At 44.9% G+C, this 27,506-nt stretch overlaps 1 protein-coding gene across 1 annotated transcript in view; it reads right to left on the reverse strand.

Moving 5' to 3' along the window:
* Nucleotides 1–623: 623 nt before the first annotated feature.
* Nucleotides 624–27,506, reverse strand: part of LOC138663681 (oocyte zinc finger protein XlCOF8.4-like) — a 29,798-nt gene continuing 2,915 nt past the window's right edge. The window contains exons 2-7 of the mRNA XM_069749976.1: nucleotides 21,793–21,870; nucleotides 21,484–21,663; nucleotides 21,280–21,403; nucleotides 21,099–21,196; nucleotides 19,136–19,226; nucleotides 624–1,528 (exon numbers count right to left, since the gene is read on the reverse strand). Of these exons, the coding sequence (XP_069606077.1) occupies nucleotides 675–1,528; nucleotides 19,136–19,226; nucleotides 21,099–21,196; nucleotides 21,280–21,403; nucleotides 21,484–21,663; nucleotides 21,793–21,870 (1,425 nt within the window). The 3' untranslated portion in view covers nucleotides 624–674. The remainder of the gene's footprint in view (nucleotides 1,529–19,135; nucleotides 19,227–21,098; nucleotides 21,197–21,279; nucleotides 21,404–21,483; nucleotides 21,664–21,792; nucleotides 21,871–27,506) is intronic.

A 27,506-nucleotide genomic window follows, 5' to 3' on the forward strand; every position in this document is an offset into this window, starting at 1 on the left:
ATTTTCCCCATTGCATATATTTTCTCCAGGTCAGAGCTATTTTTCACAGTCAACAAAATATAATTTTCAAGTAATTAATTCTTTGCACTCTAGGTATGATAATGACTTCTCGCTGTGTGGAATTTTGTTAATGTTTAAAAGGGTTGTTCTTTACTTGGACAATCCCTTCTCAATCATTATGTTTGGTCCTGTTAAAATAAAAATAATTATTCACACCTTCCATGCCAATGAGGTTCCAGCCGTGTCAGCACTTGCGTTCACGAAGCTCATGTGAGTTTGTTACGTCATGTGAGCCCTGCGCTCAATACAAAAATTCCTCCAACAATAGGGGGAAGTCAGAGAGCAGCCGCAGCTCTGGTTCCCTGTCTATGTTCAATACTTCCAAAGGCCGGTACAGTGAAGCCGTCACCGATTGTTACAGTATACAAGCCCTGCGCACAACCTCACGAGTCACCACTGAATTGGCCCTGGCAAGGGAGCCGAGTATGAGTATTTTTGTTTTAACGAGGCCAAACATAAGGAATGACAAGGTGTTGTCCTAGTAGTAGACAACAGTTTTAAGAAGTTACAACTTTTGGTTAAAATATTTCCAACATTCTGAACATGAAAATGGCTTCTCCAACGTGCCTCTGAGGTTTATTAAAGAGTTGAATTCCATGTAAAACATTCCCACATTAGGAACAGGAAAAAGGCTTCTCCCTTGTGTGGATTCTCTGGTGCCTATCAAGATGCGCTTTCCATACAAAACATTTCCCACATTCTGAACAAGAAAAAGGCTTCTCCCCTGTGTGGATTCTCTGGTGGCTATCAAGATGCACTTTCCAGTGAAAACATTTCCCACATTCTAAACAAGAAAAAGGCTTCTCACCTGTGTGGGTTCTCTGGTGTTTAACAAGAATTGATTTCCATAAAAAACATTTCCCACATTCAGAACATGAAAAAAGCTTCTCCCCTGTGTGGATTCTCTGGTGGTTAACAAAATTTGATTTGAGTGTAAAATATTTCCCACATTCTGAACATGAAAATGGCTTCTCCCCTGTGTGAATTCTCTGGTGACTAAGAAGATGCACTTTCTGGATAAAACATTTTCCACATTCTAAACAGGAAAAAGGCTTCTCCCCTGTGTGAGTTCTCTGATGCTTAACAAAATTTGATTTATGGTTAAAACATTTCCCACATTCTGAACATGAAAAGCTATTCTCTGCTGTGTGAATTTTTTGATGCTTAAGAAAAGATTCTTTGAGGGGAAAACTATTTCCATATTGTAAAAGTGAAAATGTCTTCTTTACTTCAGGAGCAATTATTTTTTTAATGCTTATTTTGTGACTTTGATTTTCCTTAGTAGTCAGTAATGAATCAGAAGACAGGACCTGTTTCAAAAGATCATATGATAGATCTTTGCTGTGAAGGGATGATGGTTTATCTGGAGTAATGGCATTGACTTCAATTGTATCCTGTGGGATCTCAAGATTATCTGATTTAAAAACTGAAGATGTCAGCTGTCCCTCTGATCTCCTTGTGCAGTCATCTGTTAAAAATAAAGCCAATTAGTTTTCATAAAAAATCCTTGAAAGTTAACATTTCTACGTAAACTGTCAAACATGACAAGTTATGTTACATACGTAATTATTCACAAAGACAATGACAGTTCACAGTCTAATAGAAAACCTCATAGGATGAACCAGTCACTCCCCTTGAGAAAGCACATGGATGAAACACGCACCAAGGCGTTTTTTTGCGGTGGCGTTTGTGAATTGGCACAACATACTATGGGTAAGCAATTGAGCTGTCATTAGCGATGCATGTTGTGACATGAGGAATAGACTCCATTGTTCACATTGAGAGAGAATAGGATGGTTGTATCTACAGGTTTACTGAGTGAAATTCACTAAGGTCCCATGTGATCCACTTTTACCCTAAAGTACTTCTTATGACTTATCACCACTGTTTTTCTTTTGTTTGGCACATCCTCATTATATACAGTACAACCTGTGGGGTCAACATAGTCACTACTCCAATACATTAATCTCCTGAGGGTGATAATTTCCAAAATGAAGTCAATTTATGGGGATTTCTACTGCTCTGGTTTTCTGCCATTTTCTCATATTAGGGCTTCTGCATATGGTATGTCCTATCTCCTCTGGGATCTGCTCCGGTGATATCTGGTTCTGTCAACAGGCGCAACCTTATTTATTCTACAGGTGGCACTGGTAATGGAGGAGACATTGAAACCAAAAGCTCTGGGTGGTGCAGTCTCTGTCCAGCCACTAAGATTAGGGTTCCTGGTTTGTAGTACTATCCAGACTGGCAGTATGTGTGTGTGTGTTGTACAGCTCCCTGATCCAGCCAATTGTAAAGCATCACACCCTACTAAAGCTCAAAGCATATTGCTGGAAGTTGTCAGATTCAGCCTTCTCCTCTGTACTTAATTCCTATGTGCTCAGCTTGTTTGTTTCCTGTTGTGACCTGGGCCCGCTTACTGACTACTCGTGTCTTCTGATTTTGTATTTTCCCTGCTCTCCTGGTACTGACTTGGATACCTGACTATTCTTGCTACATTTAGAATCACAGAACAGAACGTAACACCATGGCAAAAGCCTATGGGTGTCTGTATAAGTACAGACCCATATAGAAGAGTTAAAGTATGATAAACAAGGCAGTTCCTGGGATTTGTAAAATGGAGTAGATAGCGCCAAGCCTGATCATGGTGGCCATTTTTTGAGCTGCCAGCTGATCACAAACAGTGCCCCCAACGCATTGGGTATGCAAACTATTCCATGAAGATCTGTATTCAAATAGCTAAAGCGATAAATGTCGCTCCTTCCCTTCTTAAACCCGTCATGTGCCAGACTGTAATATACAACCGTATATAGGGTTTTGTTAGATTCAAGAGAAGATGGAAACTATCATGTAAGGTCCATTTGTTTCCCATTATCCTTTGTGAACAATTCCAAAGTTATCACCACAAAGTAACACACATCAGATTCGAAAAATGGGCCCTGATTAGGAAAAAAACACTGTCTGCAGGATGTAGTTATATAAGAGGATTTTGTGCAGTAACTACTGTAGTCAAAAACTGTGACTATAGACAATAACACATTTACGGAAATGATCAAACTCAACAATTTTCATCAGAGAAAAATGAGTAACCAGTGGTGAAACCTCTCTGGGGTAATTACAGTATGTGATTCAGTGGCTATTTCAAGCTAAACTATTGTAAGGGTCAATGTCAGATGTCAGATCAGTTTCAAGAAGAAATATTAGAAAACACATGGGTGAGCATGGATATAATCTGAGCTGCTGGATAACAGAGACTGGATGTGTTCACATAAAGAAGTGTGGTCTATTCTACGCGTTTCGAAGTTCTATGACTTCTTCATCACGAAGTACCACAAAAATACAGATACAGACACATTATAGCTTTAACCCCTTTACCCCCAAGGGTGGTTTGCACGTTAATGACCGGGCCAATTTTTACAATTCTGACCACTGTCCCTTTATGAGGTTATAACTCTGGAACGCTTCAACGGATCCCAGTGAATCTGACATTGTTTTCTCGTGACATATTGTACTTCATGACAATGGTAAAAATTCTTTGATAGTACCTGAGTTTATTTGTGAAAAAAACGGAAATTTGGCGAAAATTATGAAAATTTCGCAATTTTCCAACTTTGAATTTTTATGCAATTAAATCACAGAGATATGTCACACAAAATACTTAATAAGTAACATTTCCCACATGTCTACTTTACATCAGCACAATTTTGGAACCAAAATTTTTTTTTGTTAGGGAGTTACAAGGGTGAAAAGTTGACCAGCAATTTCTCATTTCTACAACACCATTTTTTTTTTTTTAGGGACCACATCTCATTTGAAGTCATTTTGAGGGGTCTATATGATAGAAAATACCCAAGTGTGACACCATTCTAAAAACTGCACCCCTCAAGGTGCTCAAAACCACATTCAAGAAGTTTATTAACCCTTCTGGTGCTTCACAGGAATTTTTTGAATGTTTAAATAAAAATGAACATTTAACTTTTTTTCACAAAAAATTTAATTCAGCTCCAATTTGTTTTATTTTACCAAGGGTAACAGGAGAAAATGGACCCCAAACATTGTTGTACAATTTGTCCTGAGTACGCCAATACCCCACATGTGGGGGTAAACCACTGTTTGGGCGCATGGCACAGCTCGGAAGCGAAGGAGCGCCATTTGACTTTTCAATGCAAAATTGACTGGAATTGAGATGGGACGCCATGTTTCGTTTGGAGAGCCCCTGATGTGCCTAAACATTGAAACCCCCCACAAGTGACACCATTTTAGAAAGTAGACCCCCTAAGGAACTTATCTAGAGGTGTGGTGAGCGCTTTGATCCACCAAGTGCTTCACAGAAGTTTATAATGTAGAACCGTAAAAATAAAAAATCATATTTTTTCACAAAAATTATCTTTTCGCCCCCAATTTTTTATTTTTCCAAGGGTAAGAGAAGAAATTGGACCCCAAAAGTTGTTGTACAATTTGTCCTGAGTACGCTGATACCCCATATGTGGGGGTAAACCACTGTTTGGGCGGATGGGAGAGCTCGGAAAGGAAGGAGCGCCGTTTGACTTTTCAATGCAAAATTGACAGGAATTGAGATGAGACGCCATGTTGCCATGTTTGCAGAGCCCCTAATGTACCTAAATAGTAGAAACCCCTCACAAGTGACACCATTTTGGAAAGTAGACCCCCTAAGGAACTTATCTAGATGTGTGGTGAGCGCTTTGACCCACCAAGGGCTTCACAGAAGTTTATAATGGAGATCCGTAAAAATAAAACAAAAATTTTTTCCCACAAAAATTATTTTTTAGCCCCCCAGTTTTGTATTTTCCCGAGGGTAACAGGAGAAATTGGACCCCAAAATTTGTTGTCCAATTTGTCCTGAGTGCACTGATACCCCATATGTGGGGGGAAACCACTGTTTGGGCGCATGGGAGGGCTCGGAAGGGAAGGAGTGCCATTTGGAATGCAGACTTAGATGGAATGGTCTGCAGGCGTCACATTGCGTTTGCAGAACCCCTAATGTACCTAAACAGTAGAAACCCCCCACAAGTGACCCCATATTGGAAACTAGACCCCCCAGGGAACTTATCTAGATGTGTTGTGAGAACTTTGAACCCCCAAGTGTTTCACTACAGTTTATAACGCAGAGCCATAAAAATAAAAAAATCTTTTTTCCCACAAAAATTATATTTTAGCCCCCAGTTTTGTATTTTCCCAAGGGTAACAGGAGAAATTGGACCCCAACAGTTGTTGTCTTATTTGTCCTGAGTACGCTGATACCCCATATGTTGGGGTAAACCCCTGTTTGGGCACACGGGCGAGCTCGGAAGGGAAGAAGCACTGTTTTACTTTTTCAACGCAGAATTGGTTGCAATTGAGATCGGACGCCATGTCGCTTTTGGAGAGCCCCTGATGTGCCTAAACAGTGGAAACCCCCCAATTATAACTGAAACCCTAATCCAAACACTCCCCTAACCCTAATTCCAACGGTAACCCTAACCATACCTCTAACCCTGACACACCCCTAACCCTAATCCCAACCCTATTCCCAACTGTAAATGTAATCTAAACCCTAACTGTAACTTTAGCCCCAACCCAAACAGTAGCCCTAGCCCTAACCCTAGCCCTAACCCTAATGGGAAAATGGAAATACATTTTTTTAATTTTTCCCTAACTAAGGGGGTGATGAAGGGGGGTTTGATTTACTTTTATAGTGGTTTTTTTAGCGGATTTTTATGATTGGCAGCCGTCACACACTGAAAGACGCTTTTTATTGCAAAAGCATTAAGCTACTTACTGGTAGCGGCATTTCTCGGAGGCCCATGACAGCACGACGAGAGAGGGGATCCGCCCATTAGGAACAGGAAACCTACAGATACAAAAGGGCGGTACCTCTCCCTTGCCTCAGTTGTATTTCAGAGTCTTGAGAGGACTACCGCGGTTAGTGGTACACAAAAATATACACTATATACAGATTATATACAAAATATCAGACATCTATTGGGACTGGTATCGTATTGTGAAATATATACATTTATAGGAAGTGCAACCCCCAGTGAATAGGGAGGGAACTAAGGGTGCTGTCATGGGCCTCCGAGAAATGCCGCTACCAGTAAGTAGCTTAATGCTTTACTCGGACTCCCATGACAGCACGACGAGAGAATTACAGAGATGTAAGCTTCCTTAGGGAGGGACTATGGCCTGTAGCACCCTTAACCCGAATGTGAGATCAGAGGAAGCCCCCAAATCCAACCTATAGTGCTTAAAGAAGGTGGACGGGGATGACCATGTGGCCGCCTTACATATCTGGTCGATTGATACTCCAGACTTTTCCGCCCAGGATGTAGCCATGGCCCTGGTGGAATGCGCCCTCAGATTCTGCGGAGCCGGACCTCCACCTGCAGTGTAAGCCAAAGAGATAGCCTCCCTAATCCACTTTGCAAGTGTGTACTTTGATACCCTAAGTCCCTTTCTAGGGTTTTGGAAAGATAAGAACAACGCATCATCTTTCTTCCATGTGTCAGTAATAGAGATGTATTCTAGCAGGCATCTCCTAACATCTAATGTATGGAGTAGTTCTTCTTTAGGGTTGGAGGGATTGGGAAGGAAGGATGGTAAAACTATCTCCTGTGTCCTGTGAAATCGTGATGACACTTTTGGTAAATAGGCTGGGTCCGGTCTGAGGATTATTCTGTCTGGTAGAAACTCTGTATAAGGGGATACCCTGTAGAGTGCTTGTATGTCCCCAACTCTACGGGCAGATGTAATTGCCACAAGAAAAGCTGTCTTAAGAGATAGGGCCTTAATTGAAGCTGATTGTAAAGGTTCAAACGGCTCTCTAGTCAATGCTGACAGTACTAGGTTGAGATCCCAAGGCATAGATCTATCGTTATGTATGGGTCTAGATCTAATAGATGCTTTAATGAACCTCGAGATCCAATAATTATTGGCGATGTTACATGAAAATAGAGCCCCTAGGGCCGAGACCTGTACCCTTAGAGTACTAGTGGATAGATCTAGCTCTAAGCCTTTTTGCAGAAATTCTAAGATTTGTTTTATAGGTAATCCCTCTTCTAAATTAAAATCAGAAGAGGCCAGAAATTTCCGCCAGGTTCTAGCGTAAATTGTTGTGGTTATTTGCTTTCTACTTTTCATAAGGGTCTCAATTAGACTCGGGGAGAACCCTTTGCTTTTTAGCAACGCCCTTTCAAAATCCATGCCGTTAAATGGAGATTCTTTACTTGAGGATGACTGATCGGACCCTGGTAGAGCAGATCTGGAATGTCCGGAAGTACCCAGGGGTCCTCCACTGACATGATCCTGAGCCAAGTGAACCAGGCCCTTCTGGGCCAGAATGGGGCAATCAATATAACTCTGGCCCGATCTTCTCTTATCTTCCTGACTACTAGGGGTAACAGGCCTAGTGGAGGAAATGCATACGCCAGTTGAAAATCCCATTTGATTAGAAAAGCGTCTACCGTCAGAGGATTTTCCCTGGGATTTAGGGAACAAAATTTTTTTGTCTTCCGGTTGTCCCTGGTAGCAAATAAATCTACTTCTGGATGTCCCCATTTGTGGACGATCTGATCGAACACGCAATTGTTTAGGGACCACTCCCCTTGTCTCAAGGTGTTGCGGCTTAGAAAGTCCGCTTTGATGTTTTCTTTTCCTCTTATGTGTAGAGCGGTTAGGAATAAGAAGTGATTTTCTGCTGTCTGGAACAGACGATCCGCCACTCTCATCAGTGACTCGGAATGAGTTCCACCCTGATGATTTATGTATGCGACTGCCACCTGGTTGTCCGATAGGATCTTGACATGATGACCCTGCAGATATATGAGGAATTTTTTCACTGAAAGCTCTACTGCCATTAACTCTTTCTGGTTGGAGGAGGCTGATGTTAGGGGAGGGGACCATAGACCCTGAACCATCATGTCATCCATGTGTGCTCCCCAACCCAAAGGGCTAGCATCCGTTGTTACAACACGTGTTACCTGTGACACCCAGGGAACTCCCGCTGATAAGTTTTCACTGTCTAGCCACCACCTAAGAGATGTGAGTGCTTTTGGACCTAAGGTAATCTGATTCTGCAGGGACCCCTGTAAGATTCTATCATTAACCAGCACCTCGGATTGTAACGGTCTGGTGTGGAACTGGGCCCAACGGACGGCGGGAATGCAAGAGGTTAAAGAACCCAATAGTGACATAGCCTGTCTAAGGGTCATGGATGGCTTATCAATTGCCCTAGACACCTGTTGCTGGATATGTAACAACTTGTCGGGTGGAAGACAACACTGTTGGGATTCTGAGTTTAACAATAGTCCCAAAAATCTTTGTATTTTCTGGGGCTGTAAACGAGATTTTTCGTAATTTACGATCCACCCCAGATGCTCAAGTTTGGATGTGGCTGTCTCTAGCTGAGAACGGCAATGGTCTGCAGAGCTCCCTACTATAAGAAAGTCATCCAAGTAGGGAATAATTAGGATGTCAGACTCTCGTAAGTGTGCCATGACTTCGGCCACTAACTTTGTAAACACCCTAGGAGCTGCCGATAAGCCGAAGGGAAGAGCTCTGAACTGGAAATGGCGAATCTGGCCCCCCATTGATACAGCTACTCTCAGGAATCTCTGGAAGTGTTCATGTATTGGAACATGATAGTATGCATCTTTTAGATCTACAACTACCATGAAACAGTGATTAAACAAGATTTTTATTGCTGAATTGATTGTTTCCATTTTAAATGATTCATTGACCAGGAACTCATTAAGACATTTGAGATTAATGATCGTTCTAAAAGATCCGTCTGGTTTCTTAATCAGAAAAAGAGGAGAATAAAATCCCCTTCCTCTTTCTGATTCCGGAATTTCAATCAGCGCGTTCTTGGAACATAAGTTGATAACCTCTGCTTCCAGGGCTGCTTGCTCAAGGGGGGAGGAACGTGAAGGGGTTAATTTAAATTTTTCACGAGGCCAGTGATTGAAGTCCAGTTTTAGACCTTCAGTAATGATGCCTCTGACCCATTTACTGTTTGTAGTGTCAAGCCAAGCTGAAGAGAATGCTGACAGTCTACCCCCCACAGGGATCGCTAGTCATTGGTCCGGTTTTTTCTGATCCTTTGAGGAACGGCGAAACATATATCCGTACCTCTACCGCGTCTGTCTTCCCATCTGAAACTTTCGCTAGTGGGAGAGGACCCGCGCTTCTTCCCGCGACCAAATCTCCTTCGATTGAACGGCCGGCGGTAAGATGAATATAGATTGGGGAATTTCTTTTTGTCATCCCCTGCTTTTTCCAACAACTCGTCCAGAGTTAGACCGAAGAGGTATTGTCCTTCACACGGAATGGCGCAGAGCTTGGTTCTAGACTGAATGTCACCTGACCAGCATTTCAGCCACAAGGCCCTGCGAGCCGCGTTGGATAGTCCTGCCGCTCTAGCCGCCATTCTGACAGAGTCCACCGATGCGTCCGATAGGAAGGCTGCAGCATTCTGGATGGTCGGTAGAGCCTTCAGAATAGTGTCCCTGGATGCACCGTCCTTAAGCTGAGACTCTAACTGATCTAGCCAGACCATTAATGATCTGGCTGTACATGTTGCCGCCACAGCAGGTCTGAGAGATCCAGCCGCCATCTCCCAGGTACCTTTAAGGAATATATCTGCTTTTCTGTCCAGAGGATCCTTGAGGGTCCCCATATCCTCAAAGGGTAATGAGGCTTTCTTTGACGCCTTTGCAACAGCCGCGTCCAATTTAGGAGCTTTATCCCATGTATCCACAACCGGATCGTCAAAGGGATACCTGCGTTTTAATGCTGGTGGCCCCCTTTTTTTCTGGTTTCTTCCATTCTCTAAGGATCAAGTCCTGAATCTTTTCGTTTACCGGGAAAGATCTATGTTTTTTACGATCAAGTCCGCTAAACATCATCTCCTGTTTCGAGGGTTGTGATTTAGGTTCCTCTATACCCATGGTGCCTCTAACTGATTTGACAACTTTGTCGATTTTATCCAAGGGTAGACAGAATCGTCCTGACTCCTCATCTGATGAAGAGGAGAGAGGACTGGAGAGATAGGAATTTTCCTCTCTTTCTTCCTCTGAAGAATTAGAGTCCAAGAGAGTCCTATGCTTTGAGCCTTCCGCTTGGGATAGGGACCGTAGTGATTCCCTTACTTCCAGCCGGATCATTTCCCTCAGATTTGTCGGAGTTACTGACTCTTCTGCTACCTAGGGGAGGACAATATAGGAGATAACTAATATCTGACCTAATGTCACTACCACCAACCCGCTCCTGTAGACCTCACCGTCTGCTGTATACAGGGGGCACATAGTTTTTTTGAACAAGAGTCAGGTAGAGGGACTCCACAGAGGGCACACTCCTTATGTTTAGACTTTCCCGTACTCTTCTTCCCCGGAATCCGAGGGGTTTCTTTAGTCGAAGCTCTGGATCCTTGTTCGGAAGAGCTCTTACGACTGGGCTGGTCGCCTCTATCCTTCTGTTTGGGCTTCTGACGTACCTCGTCTGGCAGCTGCTGCTGCTCACCACCACTCTCCATGACGAAATGCGACCAAAAGCAGGGATCCAACATCTCCACCTGCATAAATACCCCTTGGATCCGGTCAGCAGATGGGCCAGCGCTGTCCCTATTGATCCAAAATACAGCAGAGGGCAGGAGATCTTGCGGTCAAAACCGGCACACAGACGCGATGGGCGCCACCATCTTGGGACGACTGCGCATGCGCAGACGTCCGGCGACCCGGAAGCGGCCGCTAACCCCGCCCCCTGACGTCACTGCACCTGGAAATGCTCCAGCACGCGCTGAGAGCGGTGCAGGACGCCGGGGATGGAGCGCAGCGCTCCGGGAGCTCACCCACACGCCTGAGCCCGGCACCCGCAGCCACGCCATACCACTGCACCACCAATGGGAATACTTGCCTGCGCCAGCGCTGATGGAGGCAGGAAATCCTCCGGACTCCGCTCCCTGCTGCGAACCCCACTGCCGTGAAATCCAGCAAGGACCACCGTGGCGTCTCCAGGGATCTCCGCACCGGCCGAGGTAGGAGACCCCCCCCCGCTACCGTATTCGGCCGGCCGGCCTGGGCTCCTTCTGTAGGCATCCGTCCCCTTCAGGAACAGGAAACCAACTGAGGCAAGGGAGAGGTACCGCCCTTTTGTATCTGTAGGTTTCCTGTTCCTAATGGGCGGATCCCCTCTCTCGTCGTGCTGTCATGGGAGTCCGAGTAAAAATATTTTTTGCGTTACCACATTTTGAGAGCTATAATTTTTCCATATTTTGGTCCACAGAGTCATGTGAGGTCTTGTTTTTTGCGGGACGAGTTGACGTTTTCATTGGTAACATTTTCGGGCACGTGACATTTTTTGATCGCTTTTCATTCCGATTTTTGTGAGACAGAATGACCAAAAACCAGCTATTCATGAATTTCTTTTGGGGGAGGCGTTTATACCGTTCCGCGTTTGGTAAAATTGATAAAGCAGTTTTATTCTTCGGGTCAGTACGATTACAGCGACACCTCATTTACATCATTTTTTTATGTTTTGGTGCTTTTATTCTCAGGACTATAACTTTTTTATTTTTTTGCTGATGATGCTGTATCACGGCTCGTTTTTTGCGGGACAAGATGACGCTTTCAGCGGCACCATGGTTATTTATATCTGTCCTTTTGATCGCGTGTTATTCCACTTTTTGTTCGGCGGTATGATAATAAAGCGTCGTTTTTTGCCTCTTTCTTACGGTGTTTACTGAAGGGGTTAACTAGTGGGCCAGTTTTATAGGTCGGGCCGTTACGGACGCGGCGATACTAAATATATGTACTTTTATTGTTTTTTTTTTTATTTAGATAAAGAAATGTATTTATGGGAATAATATTTTTTTTTTTTTTTACACATTTGGAAAATTTTTTTTTTACTTTTTTACTTTGTCCCGGGGGGGGGGACATCACAGATCGGTGATCTGACAGTGTGCACAGCTCTGTCAGATCACCGATCTGAGAGCAGTGCAGGCTGCTTCACAGTGCCTGCTCTGAGCAGGCTCTGTGAAGCCACCTCCCTCCCTGCAGGACCCGGATCCGCGGCCATCTTGGATCCGGGCCTGGAGCAAGCAGGGAGTGAGGTAAGACCCTCGCAGCAACGCGATCACATCGCGTTGCTGCGGGGGGCTCAGGGAAGCCCGCAGGGAGCCCCCTCCCTGCGCGATGCTTCCCTGCACCGCCGGCACATCGCGATCATCTTTGATCGCGGTGTGCCAGGGGTTAATGTGCCGGGGACGGTCCGTGACCGCTCCTGGCACATAGTGCCGGATGTCAGCTGCGATAGGCAGCTAACACCCGGCCGCGCTCCCCCCGCCGATCGCGCTGGACGTACTATCCCGTCCGTGGTCATGGGGGCCCACCCCACCTCGACGGGATAGTACGTCCGATGTCAGAAAGGGGTTAAATAGACAAAAAAAATTCATATCTTGGCGCTAACGTGATCACCTGACAAACAGACAATGTCAAAGTTCATAGACAAGATGCGTTCACAGTTTAACCAGAAAAAAATGACAGAATAAAAATGTTATGGTTACATGGTATTAATGTAATTCTTGTAGCAACAGAATGAAAAAATAAAAATAAAACCATAAAATTGGAGCCGAGATTTTAATTTTTTTGTCTATTTAACCCCTTCATGACCCAGCCTATTTTGACCTTAAAGACCTTGCCGTTTTTTGCAATTCTGACCAGTGTCCCTTTATGAGGTAATAACTCAGGAACGCTTCAATGGATCCTAGCGGTTCTGAGATTGTTTTTTCGTGACATATTGGGCTTCATGTTAGTGGTAAATTTAGGTCAATAAATTCTGTGTTTATTTGTGATAAAAACGGAAATTTGGCGAAAATTTTGAAAATTTCGCAATTTTCACATTTTGAATTTTTATTCTGTTAAACCAGAGAGGTATGTGACACAAAATAGTTAATAAATAACATTTCCCACATGTTTACTTTACATCAGCACAATTTTGGAAACAAAATTTTTTTTTGCTAGGAAGTTATAAGGGTTAAAATTTGACCAGCGATTTCTCATTTTTACAACGAAATTTACAAAACCATTTTTTTTAGGGACCACCTCACATTTGAAGTCAGTTTGAGAGGTCTATATGGCTGAAAATACCCAAAAGTGACACCATTCTAAAAAATGCACCCCTCAAGGTGCTCAAAACCACATTCAAGAAGTTTATTAACCCTTCAGGTGCTTCACAGCAGCAGAAGCAACATGGAAGGAAAAAATGAACATTTAACTTTTTAGTCACAAAAATGATTTTTCAGCAACAATTTTTGTATTTTCCCAATGGTAAAAGGAGAAACTGAACCACGAAAGTTGTTGTCCAATTTGTCCTGAGTACGCCGATACCTCATATGTGGGGGTAAACCACTGTTTGGGCACACGGCAGGGCTTGGAAGGGAAGGAGCGCCATTTGACTTTTTGAATGAAAAATTGGCTGCACTCTTTAGCGGACACCATGTCAAGTTTGGAGAGCCCCCGTGTGCCTAAAAATTGGAGCTCCCCCACAAGTGACCCCATTTTGGAAACTAGACGCCCCAAGGAACTTATCTAGATGCATAGTGAGCGCTTTAAACCCCCAGCTGCTTCACAAATTGATCCGTAAAAATGAAAAAGTACTATTTTTTCACAAAAAAAATTCTTTTAGCCTCAATTTTTTCATTTTCACATGGACAACAGGATAAAATGGATCCTAAAATTTGTTTGGCAATTTCTCCTGAGCACACCGATACCTCACATGTGGGGGTAAACCACTGTTTGGGCACATGGTAAGGCTCGGAAGGGAAGGAGCGCCATTTGACTTTTTGAATGAAAAATTATCTCCATCGTTAGCGGACACCATGTCGCGTTTGGAGAGACCCTGTGTGCTTAAACATTGGAGCTCCCCCACAAGTGACCCCATTTTGGAAACTGGACCCCCCAAGGAACTTATCTAGATGCCTAGTGAGCACTTTAAACCCTCAGGTGCTTCACAAATTGTTCCGTAAAAATGAAAAAGTGCTTTTTTTTTTTCACAAAAAATTTCTTTTCGCCTCAATTTTTTCATTTTCACATGGGCAATAGGATAAAATGGATCCTAATATTTGTTGAGCAATTTCTCCCGAGTACGCCGATACCTCATATGTGGGGGTAAACCACTGTTTGGGCACACGGCAGGGCTCGGAAGGGAAGGCGCGCCTTTTGACTTTTTGAATGGAGAATTAGCTCCATTTGTTAGCGAACACCATGTCGCATTTGGAGAGCCCCTGTGTGCCTATGCAATGGAGCTCCCCCACAAGTGACCCCATTTTGGAAACTAGACCCCCCAAGGAACTTATCTAGATGCATACTGAGCACTTTAAACCCCCAAGTGCTTCACAGAAGTTTATAATGCAGGGCCATGAAAATAAAAAATAATTTTTCTTTCCTCAAAAATGATTTTTTAGCCTGGAATTTCCTATTTTGCCAATGGTAATAGGAGAAATTGGACCACAAATGTTGTTGTCCAGTTTGTCCTGAGTATGCTGATACCCCATATGTGGGGGTAAACCACTGTTTGGGCGCACGGGAGGGCTCAGAAGGGAAGGCACGCCATTTGGCTTTTTAAATGGAAAATTAGCTCCAATCATTAGCGGACACCATGTCGCGTTTGGAGAGCCCCTGTGTGCCTAAACATTAGAGATCCCCCACAAATGACCCCATTTTGGAAACTAGACCCCCAAAGGAACTAATCTAGATGTGTGGTGAGCACTTTTAACCCTCAAGTGCTTCACAGAAGTTTATAACGCAGAGCCATGAAAATAAAAAATAAAAAATTCTTTTCTCAAAAATGATTTTTTAGCCCGCAATTTTTTATTTTCCCAAGGGTAACAGGAGAAATTTGACCCCAAAAGTTGTTGTCCAGTTTCTCCTGAGTACGCTGATACCCAATATGTGGGGGTAAACCACTGTTTAGGCACATGTTGGGGCTCGGAAGTGAAGAAGTGACGTTATGAAATGCAGACTTTGATGGAATGCTCTTCGGGCGTCACGTTGCGTTTGCAGAGCCCCTGATGTTGCTAAACAGTAGAAACCCCCCACAAGTGACCCCATTTTGGAAACTAGACCCCGAAAGGAACTTATCTAGATATGTGGTGAGCACTTTCAACCCCCAAGTGCTTTACAGAAGTTTATAACACAGAGCCGTGAAAATAATAAATACGTTTTCTTTCCTCAAAAATAATTTTTTAGCCCAGAATTTTTTATTTTCCTAAGGGTTACAGGAGAAATTGGACCCCAAAAGTTGTTGTCCAGTTTCTCCTGAGTAAGCTGATACCCCATGTGTGAGGGTAAACCACTGTTTGGGCACACGTCGGGGCTCAGAAGGGAAGTAGTGACTTTTGAAATGCAGACTTTGATGGAATGGTCTGCGGGCGTCACGTTGCGTTTGCAGAGCCCCTGGTGTGCCTAAACAGTAGAAACCCCACACAAGTGACCCCATTTTGGAAACTAGACCCCCCCAAGGAACTTATCTAGATATGTGGTGAGCACTTTGAACCCCCAAGTGCTTCACAGACGTTTACAACGCAGAGCCGTGAAAATAAAAAATCATTTTTCTTTCCTCAAAAATGATGTTTTAGCAAGCAATTTTTTATTTTCTCAAGGGTAACAGTAGAAATTGGACCCCAGTAATTGTTGCGCAGTTTGTCCTGAGTATGCTGGTACCCCATATGTGGGGGTGAACCACTGTTTGGGCACACGTCGGGGCTCGGAAGTGAGGGAGCACCATTTGACTTTTTGAATACAAGATTGGCTGGAATCAATGGTGGCGCCATGTTGCGTTTGGAGACCCCTGATGTGCCTAAACAGTGGAAACCCCTCAATTCTAACTCCAACACTAACCCCAACACACCCCTAACCCTTATCCCAACTGTAGCCATAACCCTAATCACAACCCTAACCCCAACACACCCGTAACCCCAACACACCCCTAACCCTAACCACAACCCTAATTCCAACCCAACCCTAGCCCTAAGGCTATGTGCCCCCGTTGTGGATTCGTGTGAGATATTTCCGCACCATTTTTGAAAAATCCGCGGGTAAAAGGCACTGCGTTTTACCTGCGGATTTACCGCGGATTTCCAGTGTTTTTTGTCCGGATTTCACCTGCGGATTCCTATTGAGGAACAGGTGTAAAACGCTGCGGAATCCGCACAAAGAATTGACATGCTGCGGGAAATACAACGCAGCGTTTCCGCGCGGTATTTTCCGCAACATGGGCACAGCGGATTTGGTTTTCCATATGTTTACATGGTACTGTAAACCTGATGGAACACTGCTGCGAATCCGCAGTGGCGAATCCGCAGCGGCCAATCCGCAGCCAAATCCGCACCGTGTGCACATAGCCTAATTCTAAAGGTATGTGCACACGCTGCGGAAAACGCTGCGGATCCGCAGCATTTTCCCATGAGTTTACAGTTCAATGCAAACCTACGGGAAACAAAAATCGCTGTACACATGCTGCAGAAAAACTGCACGGAAACGCAGCGGTTTACATTCCGCAGCATGTCGCTTCTTTCTGCGGATTCCGCAGCGGTTTTACAACTGCTCAAATAGAAAATCGCAGTTGTAAAACCGCATTGAAATGCGCAGAAAAAACATGGTAAATCCGCCATAAATCCGCAGCGGTTTAGCACTGCGGATTTATCAAATCCGCAGCGGAAAAATCCGCAGAGGACCAGAATACGTGTGCACATACCGAAACCCTAACCCTAACCCTACCCCTAACCCTAACCCTAACCCTACCCCTAACCCTACCCCTAACCCTAACCCTAGTTCTTACCCCAACCTTAGTGGAAAAAAAAAAAAAAAAAAAAATTTATTGTCCCTACCTATGGGGGTGACAAAGGGGGGGGTGTCATTTACTTTTTTTTTTTATTTTGATCACTGAGATAGATTATATCTCAGTGATCAAAATTCACTCTGGAACGAATCTGCCGGCCGGCAGATTCGGCGGGCGCACTGCACATGCGCCCGCCATTTTGGAAGATGACGGCACCCAGGCAGAAGACGGACGGGACCCCGGCTGGATCGGTAAGTATGATGGGGTGGGGGGGGGACCACGGGGGGGGCGTCGGAGCACGGGGGGGGGTGGATCGGAACACGGGGGGTGGGGGTGGATTGGAGCACGGACTGGGGGAACGCTGTGCGGGCAGGCGGATCGGAGCACGGGGGGGGGACCGCTGTGCGGGGGGGGGGTGATCGCTGTGCGGGGGGGGGGTGATCGGAGTGCGGGGGGGTTTGATTAGAGCACGGGGGGTGTGATTGGAGCACAGGACCGAGGGGAGCAGACCACAGATCGGGGGGCTGGGGGGGCGATCGGAGGAGTGGGGTGGGTGCACATTAGTGTGTCCAGCCATGGCCGATGATATTGCAGCATCGGCCATGGCTGGATTGTAATATTTCACCATTTTTTTAGGTGAAATATTACAAATCGCTCTGATTGGCAGTTTCACTTTCAACAGCCAATCAGAGCGATCGTAGCCACGAGGGGGTGAAGCCACCCCCCCTGGGCTAAACTACCACTCCCCCTGTCCCTGCAGATCGGGTGAAATGGGAGTTAACCCTTTCACCCGATCTGCAGGGACGCGATCATTCCATGACGCATATGCTGCGTCATGGGTCGGAATGGCACCGACTTTCATGACGCAGCGTATGCGTCAAAGGTCGGGAAGGGGTTAAAGCTGTATTGTGTCTGTATCTGTCACGATCCATGTTTGGATCTGTGGCAGATTTGGCGTCTCAGATTAAAACTTTTTTCCTTTCAGGTTATCAGGGGTTAATACAGTTGCTCCTCCCCACCCTGGTGGCCGCTGGTGTAATTACATTGCTGCCTAGTTTGCTTTTGCAGGTGGTGACCACTCCCACCTTCATTTAAAAGGTCACCTGATGCATCAGCTGACTGTTGGTTATACAGGTCCCTTTGGATACCAACTGTGCTGAAGACTGGGGGTTGCTGGTTCAGTGGTGCTTCAGTTGAATGCAGTAATTTGGTGCCTTACTCTGCTGTGCGTTGTTTTGTGTTGCCTTTTCCCTGTGGTGTCTTAGTGCAGTGGTTAATAATACAAAACCCGGCACTGTATTATTTGCTGATTACGGTTTGGGAACCTACCCGTGCACCTCATACGGTTGTGCACACGTGTTTCTAACTACTTAGTGCAGTGGTTAGACCAGTGTTCTCACTTGCTAATTCTCTACTTAGGTACAGAAGCAGGGCAAGTGAGGGATTAGGCGTCCTGCTTGATGACGGGGTGAAAGAACCCGTATAAGGACGCTAGTAATAGCAGGGCACATCCTCAGGTGAGTGCAGGAGGTGTCCAATCCCTGCTCCTTACCGTCAGGGCCCACCATTGTTAAAGTCTCCTCGGTGTACCCTTTTGTGTTTCGCAGGTCCTTCTCCCATACCATCCTTGCCACCGGAACCTGCCGCTTGCATGGAGCGGTCACCGGAGCGTAGCGAGGAGCGGGAAAGGCGGCGGAAGGTGAGTATATAATGATTTTTTATTTTCCTTATTATTTTTAACATTAGATGTTTTTACTATTGCCGCTGCATAGGCAGCGTCAATAGTAAAAACTTGGTCACACAAGGTTAATAGCGGCGGTAACGGAGTGAGTTATCCACGGCATAACGCAGTCCGCTGGCATTAACCCTGTATGAGTAGTGACTGCGGGGAGTATGGAGAGGGTGCCGGGTGCTGACTGCAGGGGAGTAGGGAGGGACTAATCAGACTGTGGCCGTCAGACTTGGATTCCATGACAGACAGAGGCCGCTACCAATGAATATCCGTGACAGAAAGAAGGACAGACAGAAGGACCCTTCGACAATTATATAGTAGATTCAAAGAAAATTTTTTATAATAGCGTAGAGCTGATGTGTCAAAATTTGGATGGAGGAGAATGCTGAGGTCTAGAGGCAAAATGGTGATCACACGATTGTGATACGGCCAGACTAAATCACCGATAAAGCAGCCACAGCCAGTGACTGAGAAGAATCTGTGACTTCTCTGTATTTAGTGGTGACTACTCACCTGGGTAGTCATATGTGGGAATCTCCACTTTACACCGCTCATCACCACTCGCATATGTCTCTGTAGCATTAATATGGGTCAGAGCTTTACCCTGAAACAAATATTGTAAAAGTTACCGACGGATGTAGAAGTCACATTATGATCAGCTCTAAACCTGCCATCAGATCATTACTGCCCTAACTGGCGCATAGGGCCTGGCGAGCACTGGGCCCCAGCATCTCAACTGATTGTGTGTCGTCAGACGTACAGCCAGTTAAAATCTGTAGCCTTGCGGGAGATAACAAGCTGGCAGCTGATGTCAGTGGGCATGTTGCCGGCGTATGACGTCACTCTCATATGATGGTACGCTCCTCAGATGAATCAAGTGGAGGACACCGCTGGACCTCAGCCAGGTAAGGATACATTTTGTTTTGTAAAGCAGCAGTGTGAGGCTGCAATATCCTACTACGGGGGTACAATGTACTGCTATGGGGGTGCATCATACTACAGAATGCATTATGCCACTATGGGGCTGCATTATACTATGAGGTGAATCATACTATGGGGCTGCATTACACCACTGTGGGGATGCATTATACTGCAATGGGGCTGCATTATTCAACTATATATGCCAATGGGGAGCATAATAATACTATGGGGTGTATTATACTGCTATATATGACTATCAAGTGCATTTCACTTATATATGACAATGGGATGCATTATTGTTATGAACTGGTGATTTAGAACCACAATGGACCTGGTGGTTAAGAGCACTGAAAATGACCTGATAGTTACTAATAACACAGGACGAGCTGTGAGACGTGGGAACTCTGCTGACCGCAATCCCTAATCCTATCACACCACACTAGAGGTAGCCGTGGAGCGCTCCTGACCAGACCTAGGCGCCTCGGGCACAGCCTGAGAAACTAGCTAGCCTGAAGATAGAAAAATAAGCCTACCTTGCCTCAGAGAAATTCCCCAAAGGAAAAGGCAGCCCCCCACATATAATGACTGTGAGTAAAGATGAAAATACAAACACAGAGATGAAATAGATTTTAGCAAAGTGAGGCCCGACTTACTGAATAGACCGAGGATAGGAAAGATAGCTTTGCGGTCAGCACAAAAACCTACAAACAACCACGCAGAGGGCGCAAAAAGACCCTCCGCACCGACTAACGGTACGGAGGTGCTCCCTCTGCGTCCCAGAGCTTCCAGCAAGCAAAACAAACCAATATAGCAAGCTGGACAGAAAAAATAGCAAACAAAAGTAACACAAGCAGAACTTAGCTTATGCTGGGCAGACAGGCCACAAGAACGATCCAGGAGAGAGCAAGACCAACACTGGGACATTGACTGGAGGCCAGGAACAAAGAACTAAGTGGAGTTAAATAGAACAGCACCTAACGACTTAACCTCGTCACCTGAGGAAGGAAACTCAGAAGCCGCAGCCCCACTCACATCCACCAAAGGAAGCTCATGGACAGAACCAGCCGAAGTACCACTCATGACCACAGGAGGGAGCCTGACCACAGAATTCACAACACATTATACAGATACAGATGTGAAGTTTTTCTATGAGCGGGAAGTGGGACTGTGGAAGGGTCGAGTGTTGGAGGCGGAGCTGGGGTGTAGCCTGGGCAAAGTCCCAAGAGGGCCCAAAAGTTTTGACAATATGGGGCCCTGAAATTCCTGGTGGCAGCCCTGCCAGCCATCTGCATTGTTCTCATTACATATAAAACATATAATACTGGTGGATAAAACAAGGCTGAACACAGGAACTTCACAGCTGTCTACACATCATAGGGGAGATCTCATGACGCCTTCTCTCCATCTACCTGAGAGAAAGCCATACTGATAGGGAATTTAGATTGTGAGCCCCATCGGGGACAGCGATGATAATGTGTGCAAATTGTAAAGTGCTGCGGAATATGTTAGCGCTATATAAAAATAAAGATTATATATTATTATAGATTATATCTACCTGATGATCCTGAGGAACATTGGGATCTTCTTGTTTACAGTCCTGTGGAAGAAGAGGACGGGGACATCTCTCTGGTGTTGTCCTCTTACTGGATAGATCTGGAGGAAACACATACAGGGAATGAATTCATTCTTTACATACAGATAATTACAGGCCGCATGTATTTAGTCCTGTTTATTACCTGGTGATGCGAGGGGCTGGGGAACCTCCTTCATGACGTACTTGTACAAATCTTTGTGTCCTTCTAAATATTCCCACTCCTCCATGGAGAAATAGACAGCGACATCCTGACACCTTATAGGAACCTGACAAATACAATGATATCGTCATCCCCCCAATCCCGATCCCTTCATAGCATTACTGTATAATGTCCCAGCAGTGTCACCTCTCCAGTCAGCAGCTCAACCATCTTGTAGGTGAGTTCTAGGATCTTCTGGTCATTGTTGTCCTCATGGATCAGGGGGTGAGGAGGAGGCCTCGTGATTGGGCTCAGGGGTCCTCCCCATCCCTCAGACACAGGGTCCTGACACCGCTCACTAGAGGTCTTCTTCACTACTGTGTAATCCTGGTTATGGAGAGACACATTAATAAATCTCACTACAGACATTTCCAGAGTCCTCACCTCTCCAGTTCTGTCCCTCTGTTATTCCCATAGATAAGAATGATGTAATGTGACGTCATCAGAATCTCTCACCTCTCCAGTAAGCCGGAAGAGGATCTCTAGGGTGAGGTGTATTATCCTCTCCGCCATCTTGTCTCTGTCCATATCCATCTTTGATGGGTCAATCAGGAAAAGAAAAAAAAAAAAAAAAATATATAGATAAATAGATAGATAGATAGATCTTCACTGACAGGATCCAATATTGTAGAGACCTGAATGAGAAGAACACGAGCCGATGTAACATCATAAAAACCTGTGTAATAGTATAATTACTGGAGATAATAAGGGAAACATGAGATTTATTAGTTTACAATATTTAGTTTCCTTCTTTACATCTACTAATAAAATCTATATATTTAGGCCACAGACAACAAGCAGTTTCTTCCTCGGAGTCGGCAGCTGAATTCGTTTCTCATAGGCTCATCTTCCATAACGCTAATTCTCATCTCATTTACCGACACTGGAATCGGCATTAGCAATACTGCAGGAGATATTCATTACACGTGACAGGAGAAATAACTACTTCATGATGAGGACGACATCTTCATCTTCTACGGCTCTAGAAACATATTTGTCCAGAGTCCGTCACTGACTCCATCACCACCGGCCGTCTATATAAAGGTTTCCCGTCTTCCCCGCACTGTAATCTTCTATCACGTTAGATCTCAGGTCTGATTCACACACACAAGTTTGAGGCTTTTTTAAAAGCTTGCTTGTAAGAACCAAGACAGGAGATATTTGATGCCAAATTCTCCATGTACAGAGTTTTTTTTCCCTTCTGCATATGAAGTTTTTTTTAAAGCATTTTCCAGTAGGCTTCCATATATTAAATGATAGACATCAAACACAGGTATTTAAATGTAACAAAATAAAATTGAAGATGGCAGTACTATGGGAACATTATACTGTCTGGGGTCCCGTACTATGAGAGTAATACATGTTTCCTTGGTTTCTGTATTTCATAGTTGGGTCTTTTGTATCTATAAACAGAAAAGGAACAAAACCATTGTGATTCTTATAAAATGTTATATTTAGGTTTTTTTTTGTTGTCTCCTTATAACAGCCCCACAATCTGTGACTCTTCAGGGTAAAGGGGCACTTTTCCGTGTTTGTCAGAACTGTCCAAGGGGGGGGCGTGGTTTCCTAGGGGAAGGGAGCAGACGTGTTCCTTAGGAGCTCCTGCCAATTCCCCTAAAAAAGCTACCTAAAGCGTACTAAAAAGTGGACTTTTGACTCCTAAAGCATTTATTTCATGCCAGGAGCTAATCAAGCTAAAGCTAATTTTTAATATGAGAGACCCTGTTTGGAGCCGGAGAGGAGCAGGGAGGAATGAAGCCCTGACAAGACATGGAGAGACTCAGATCAGATCAGCAACTACAAAGCCTGGACCTCCCCGCACCCAGCACAAGCCGAGGCTGCGGGAAACACCGCGGCACAAGAAGATCCTGACCGGCAGGTCTAACACCGCCACCATGGCTCCGGACCAGTCACGCAGCGCTGAGGACAAGGGACGGGACAAAGCGGCCACTAAGCCAGCCGGGAGCGGAAGCAAGATGGCGCCCGCGCCGCAGCAGCTGAGGATCAGCGCTCTGGAGTTTGTGCCGGGGCTGCGGTCGGCAGGGGAACCACAGCCACAGGACACAGCGGCAGCGGGACTGGCCCGACAACCGCCACCATGCCAGTAAGAAAGCGGGAGCCAGCTGTGGAACTTCCCTAGAGACAGGAGATCGCAGGGGGAAGGGGAAAATGGCGGCAGATGCCGGCTGCGATAATCAGCAGGGGGATGGGGAAGGCCATGATCGCGGCAGGAATTATGACACCAGCAGCAGGCCTTTCATACTGACAAACGGCCACCAAAGGAAGAAACTAAAACCCCTCAGTTTACCCATAAGGACGGGGACCAATGATAAAAGCTGTGCCACCCAGCCCATATATGATGCGGTGAGCGCTACACCGCCCCAACACCGCGACGGTATGCTGCAGCCCCATGCATCTCAAAGGAGGTGTGCCACCCCTAATTCCCCTGATAGCTGCACGAAACTTACAGGGAACATACAGGGGGACATTATACATGGGGACAAACCGGATAAAAGACACTATAAAGCACCATCAGCGCTGATAAGCAGTGACAACTCTATTGATGACTTCATAGCTTACTTGGAGAAGCGTAGATTTTCATATAAAGTGGAAGATCTACACGCTCATACAGCCAACACTGACAATGAGACTCTGTCGAATCGCTCGGACGGCTCTAACAGTTCACGGGAGAATCTGGGGAGCATACATTCAGAGGAATTTTTTTATAGATACAGACTCATCTGATCATGAACTCAGTGACTTTTCTGACGAAAGCTCATCTTCATACTCCTCTTCGGAAAATGCGTCTTCACATGATTATTTTAAGCCAGCTGGAAACTCCAACCCCGAGTGTTTTTCTTGTTTCCTATCCCAAATAGTTGAGATTCCTGCGTCGGATGACCATCCCACAGAAGGTTTCATGATCATGATACTTAAAGCTTTCCTAATCTCAATGGACTCTTTGCCCCATAATAAAGCTAACCACAGAGTTATACTGGATGCCCTCAAAATTGAATGGCCCGAGTCCATGATGACAAATAACCCCAAAGCTACAGAAACCTTTGTTAAAAAGATCATCCAAGACATACTAATGACAGCGGCCATTGATAACCACTCCGCTCCATCCAGAACCTCTGATAAAGCTAAATGCGATACTTATAAAAAAAAAAAAGTAAACCCAGCACTACGCAAACTCTTCCCTCACTCTCAGAAATAAAATCCAAAGAGACATCGCCTTCTTCAGATCAGATCTGGACAAGTACAAGAACTATAGGAGAAAAAACAACGTCAAGATTAGAGGAATTTCTGATTCGATCCAAACTTCCCAACTTAGGAGTTCCTGGTACCCATGGGAGCCATCTGATTGATAAAGCATTCAGAATCCGCAGACCGCTTTCTCTCTCGCACGAATTAGCAACCGATGTCATAGTGTCATTCTACCCAAATTGGTTGAGAAATGCCCTCCTCGACGTGTCAAAGGAGCAAAAATTTCTCTCATCCCCATAAAAGAAACTCTACAAAAAAGGAAAGCAATTTCCCAAACCACACGCGCTCTTCTACAAGCTGGGATTCCCTATACCTGGACTAGGTCCTCAACCCTCCGAGTGAAATACGCCTGCAAACTTATCCATATACTCTCTCCGGAAGAGGGAGTTGTTTTCCTTAAAGGTGCTGGAATCAAAATCTCAACGGGCTCCTCCAGACATTTCTCTACAAAAAACCTGGGTCTCCTGGATACTCGCTCCGGTTGTCCTGATTAAAAGAACTCTGTTATTTCTTCACTACTATAAGAAGTTTTTTCACTTTCTTAACTACTTCTAAGAACTGAACTTTCCCCCCATTCAGTTTAGGGTTGCCTTAGGGGTACTTCCAGACATGACGGGCCTACGTGTACAGAATAATATAATGTACTTTTACTTTAATTAACTTGTTTTTCTGACAGGTCTCTAGGTTCACTTTAAAGCCTTGTTTAGCTACAAATAACTACGTAATCTTCGAAAGCATTTATACAGTGGGGCAAAAAAGTATTTAGTCAGTCAGCAATAGTGCAAGTTCCACCACTTAAAAAGATGAGAGGCGTCTGTAATTTACATCATAGGTAGACCTCAACTATGGGAGACAAACTGAGAAAAAAAAATCCAGAAAATCACATTGTCTGTTTTTTTAACATTTTATTTGCATATTATGGTGGAAAATAAGTATTTGGTCAGAAACAAACAATCAAGATTTCTGGCTCTCACAGACCTGTAACTTCTTCTTTAAGAGTCTCCTCTTTCCTCCACTCATTACCTGTAGTAATGGCACCTGTTTAAACTTGTTATCAGTATAAAAAGACACCTGTGCACACCCTCAAACAGTCTGACTCCAAACTCCACTATGGTGAAGACCAAAGAGCTGTCAAAGGACACCAGAAACAAAATTGTAGCCATGCACCAGGCTGGGAAGACTGAATCTGCAATAGCCAACCAGCTTGGAGTGAAGAAATCAACAGTAGGAGCAATAATTAGAAAATGGAAGACATACAAGACCACTGATAATCTCCCTCGATCTGGGGCTCCACGCAAAATCCCACCCCGTGGGGTCAGAATGATCACAAGAACGGTGAGCAAAAATCCCAGAACCACGCAGGGGGACCTAGTGAATGAACTGCAGAGAGCTGGGACCAATGTAACAAGGCCTACCATAAGTAACACACTACGCCACCATGGACTCAGATCCTGCAGTGCCAGACATGTCCCACTGCTTAAGCCAGTACATGTCCGGGCCCGTCTGAAGTTTGCTAGAGAGCATTTGGATGATCCAGAGGAGTTTTGGGAGAATGTCCTATGGTCTGATGAAACCAAACTGGAACTGTTTGTTAGAAACACAACTTGTCGTGTTTGGAGGAAAAAGAATACTGAGTTGCATCCATCAAACACCATACCTACTGTAAAGCATGGTGGTGGAAACATCATGCTTTGGGGCTGTTTCTCTGCAAAGGGGCCAGGACGACTGATCCGGGTACATGAAAGAATGAATGGGGCCATGTATCGTGAGATTTTGAGTGCAAACCTCCTTCCATCAGCAAGGGCATTGAAGATGAAACGTGGCTGGGTCTTTCAACATGACAATGATCCAAAGCACACCGCCAGGGCAACGAAGGAGTGGCTTCGTAAGAAGCATTTCAAGGTCCTGGAGTGGCCTAGCCAGTCTCCAGATCTCAACCCTATAGAAAACCTTTGGAGGGAGTTGAAAGTCCGTGTTGCCAAGCGAAAAGCCAAAAACATCACTGCTCTAGAGGAGATCTGCATGGAGGAATGGGCCAACATACCAACAACAGTGTGTGGCAACCTTGTGAAGACTTACAGAAAACGTTTGACCTCTGTCATTGCTAACAAAGGATATATTACAAAGTATTGAGATGAAATTTTGTTTCTGACCAAATACTTATTTTCCACCATAATATGCAAATAAAATGTTAAAAAAACAGACAATGTGATTTTCTGGATTTTTTTTTCTCAGTTTGTCTCCCATAGTTGAGGTCTACCTATGATGTAAATTACAGATGCCTCTCATCTTTTTAAGTGGTGGAACTTGCACTATTGCTGACTGACTAAATACTTTTTTGCCCCACTGTATGTACCGTACATTGATACGCCTGTCTTATCTTTCCCATTCCCTGTCTTACAGGGAATTATCTACCCTTCCCCTTTACCTAGTTTCCCTACGCCTTTCCCCTTACCTTCATAAAAATCTGCAAAATCAATAAAAATTATTGGAAAAAGAACTGTCCGAGGATTATTAGAGGGGATAGTTTTTCCCCCCAATTAGAAGGGACACCTGTGGATATTGGGGTCTTTACCTGCTACAGTTATGGTGTGGAGCCTCCACCTGCAGAACCGCACTCCACATAGAATAATGGGGCCTCCAGCACCGACCTCCACCCGCAGAGCCACACTCCACAGAGAATAATGGAGCCTCCAGCACCGACCTCCACCTGCAGAGCCGCACTCCACATAGAGAATAATGGAGCCTCCAGCACTGACCTCCACCCGCAGAGCCGCACTCCACATAGAGAATAATGGAGCCTCCAGCACCGACCTCCACCCGCAGAGCTGCACTCCACATAGAGAATAATGGAGCCTCCAGCACCGACCTCCACCCGCAGAGCCGCACTCCACATAGAGAAT

The sequence above is a fragment of the Ranitomeya imitator genome, chromosome 2 (assembly GCF_032444005.1).
Source record: "Ranitomeya imitator isolate aRanImi1 chromosome 2, aRanImi1.pri, whole genome shotgun sequence".
Classification (NCBI taxonomy): domain Eukaryota; kingdom Metazoa; phylum Chordata; class Amphibia; order Anura; family Dendrobatidae; genus Ranitomeya; species Ranitomeya imitator.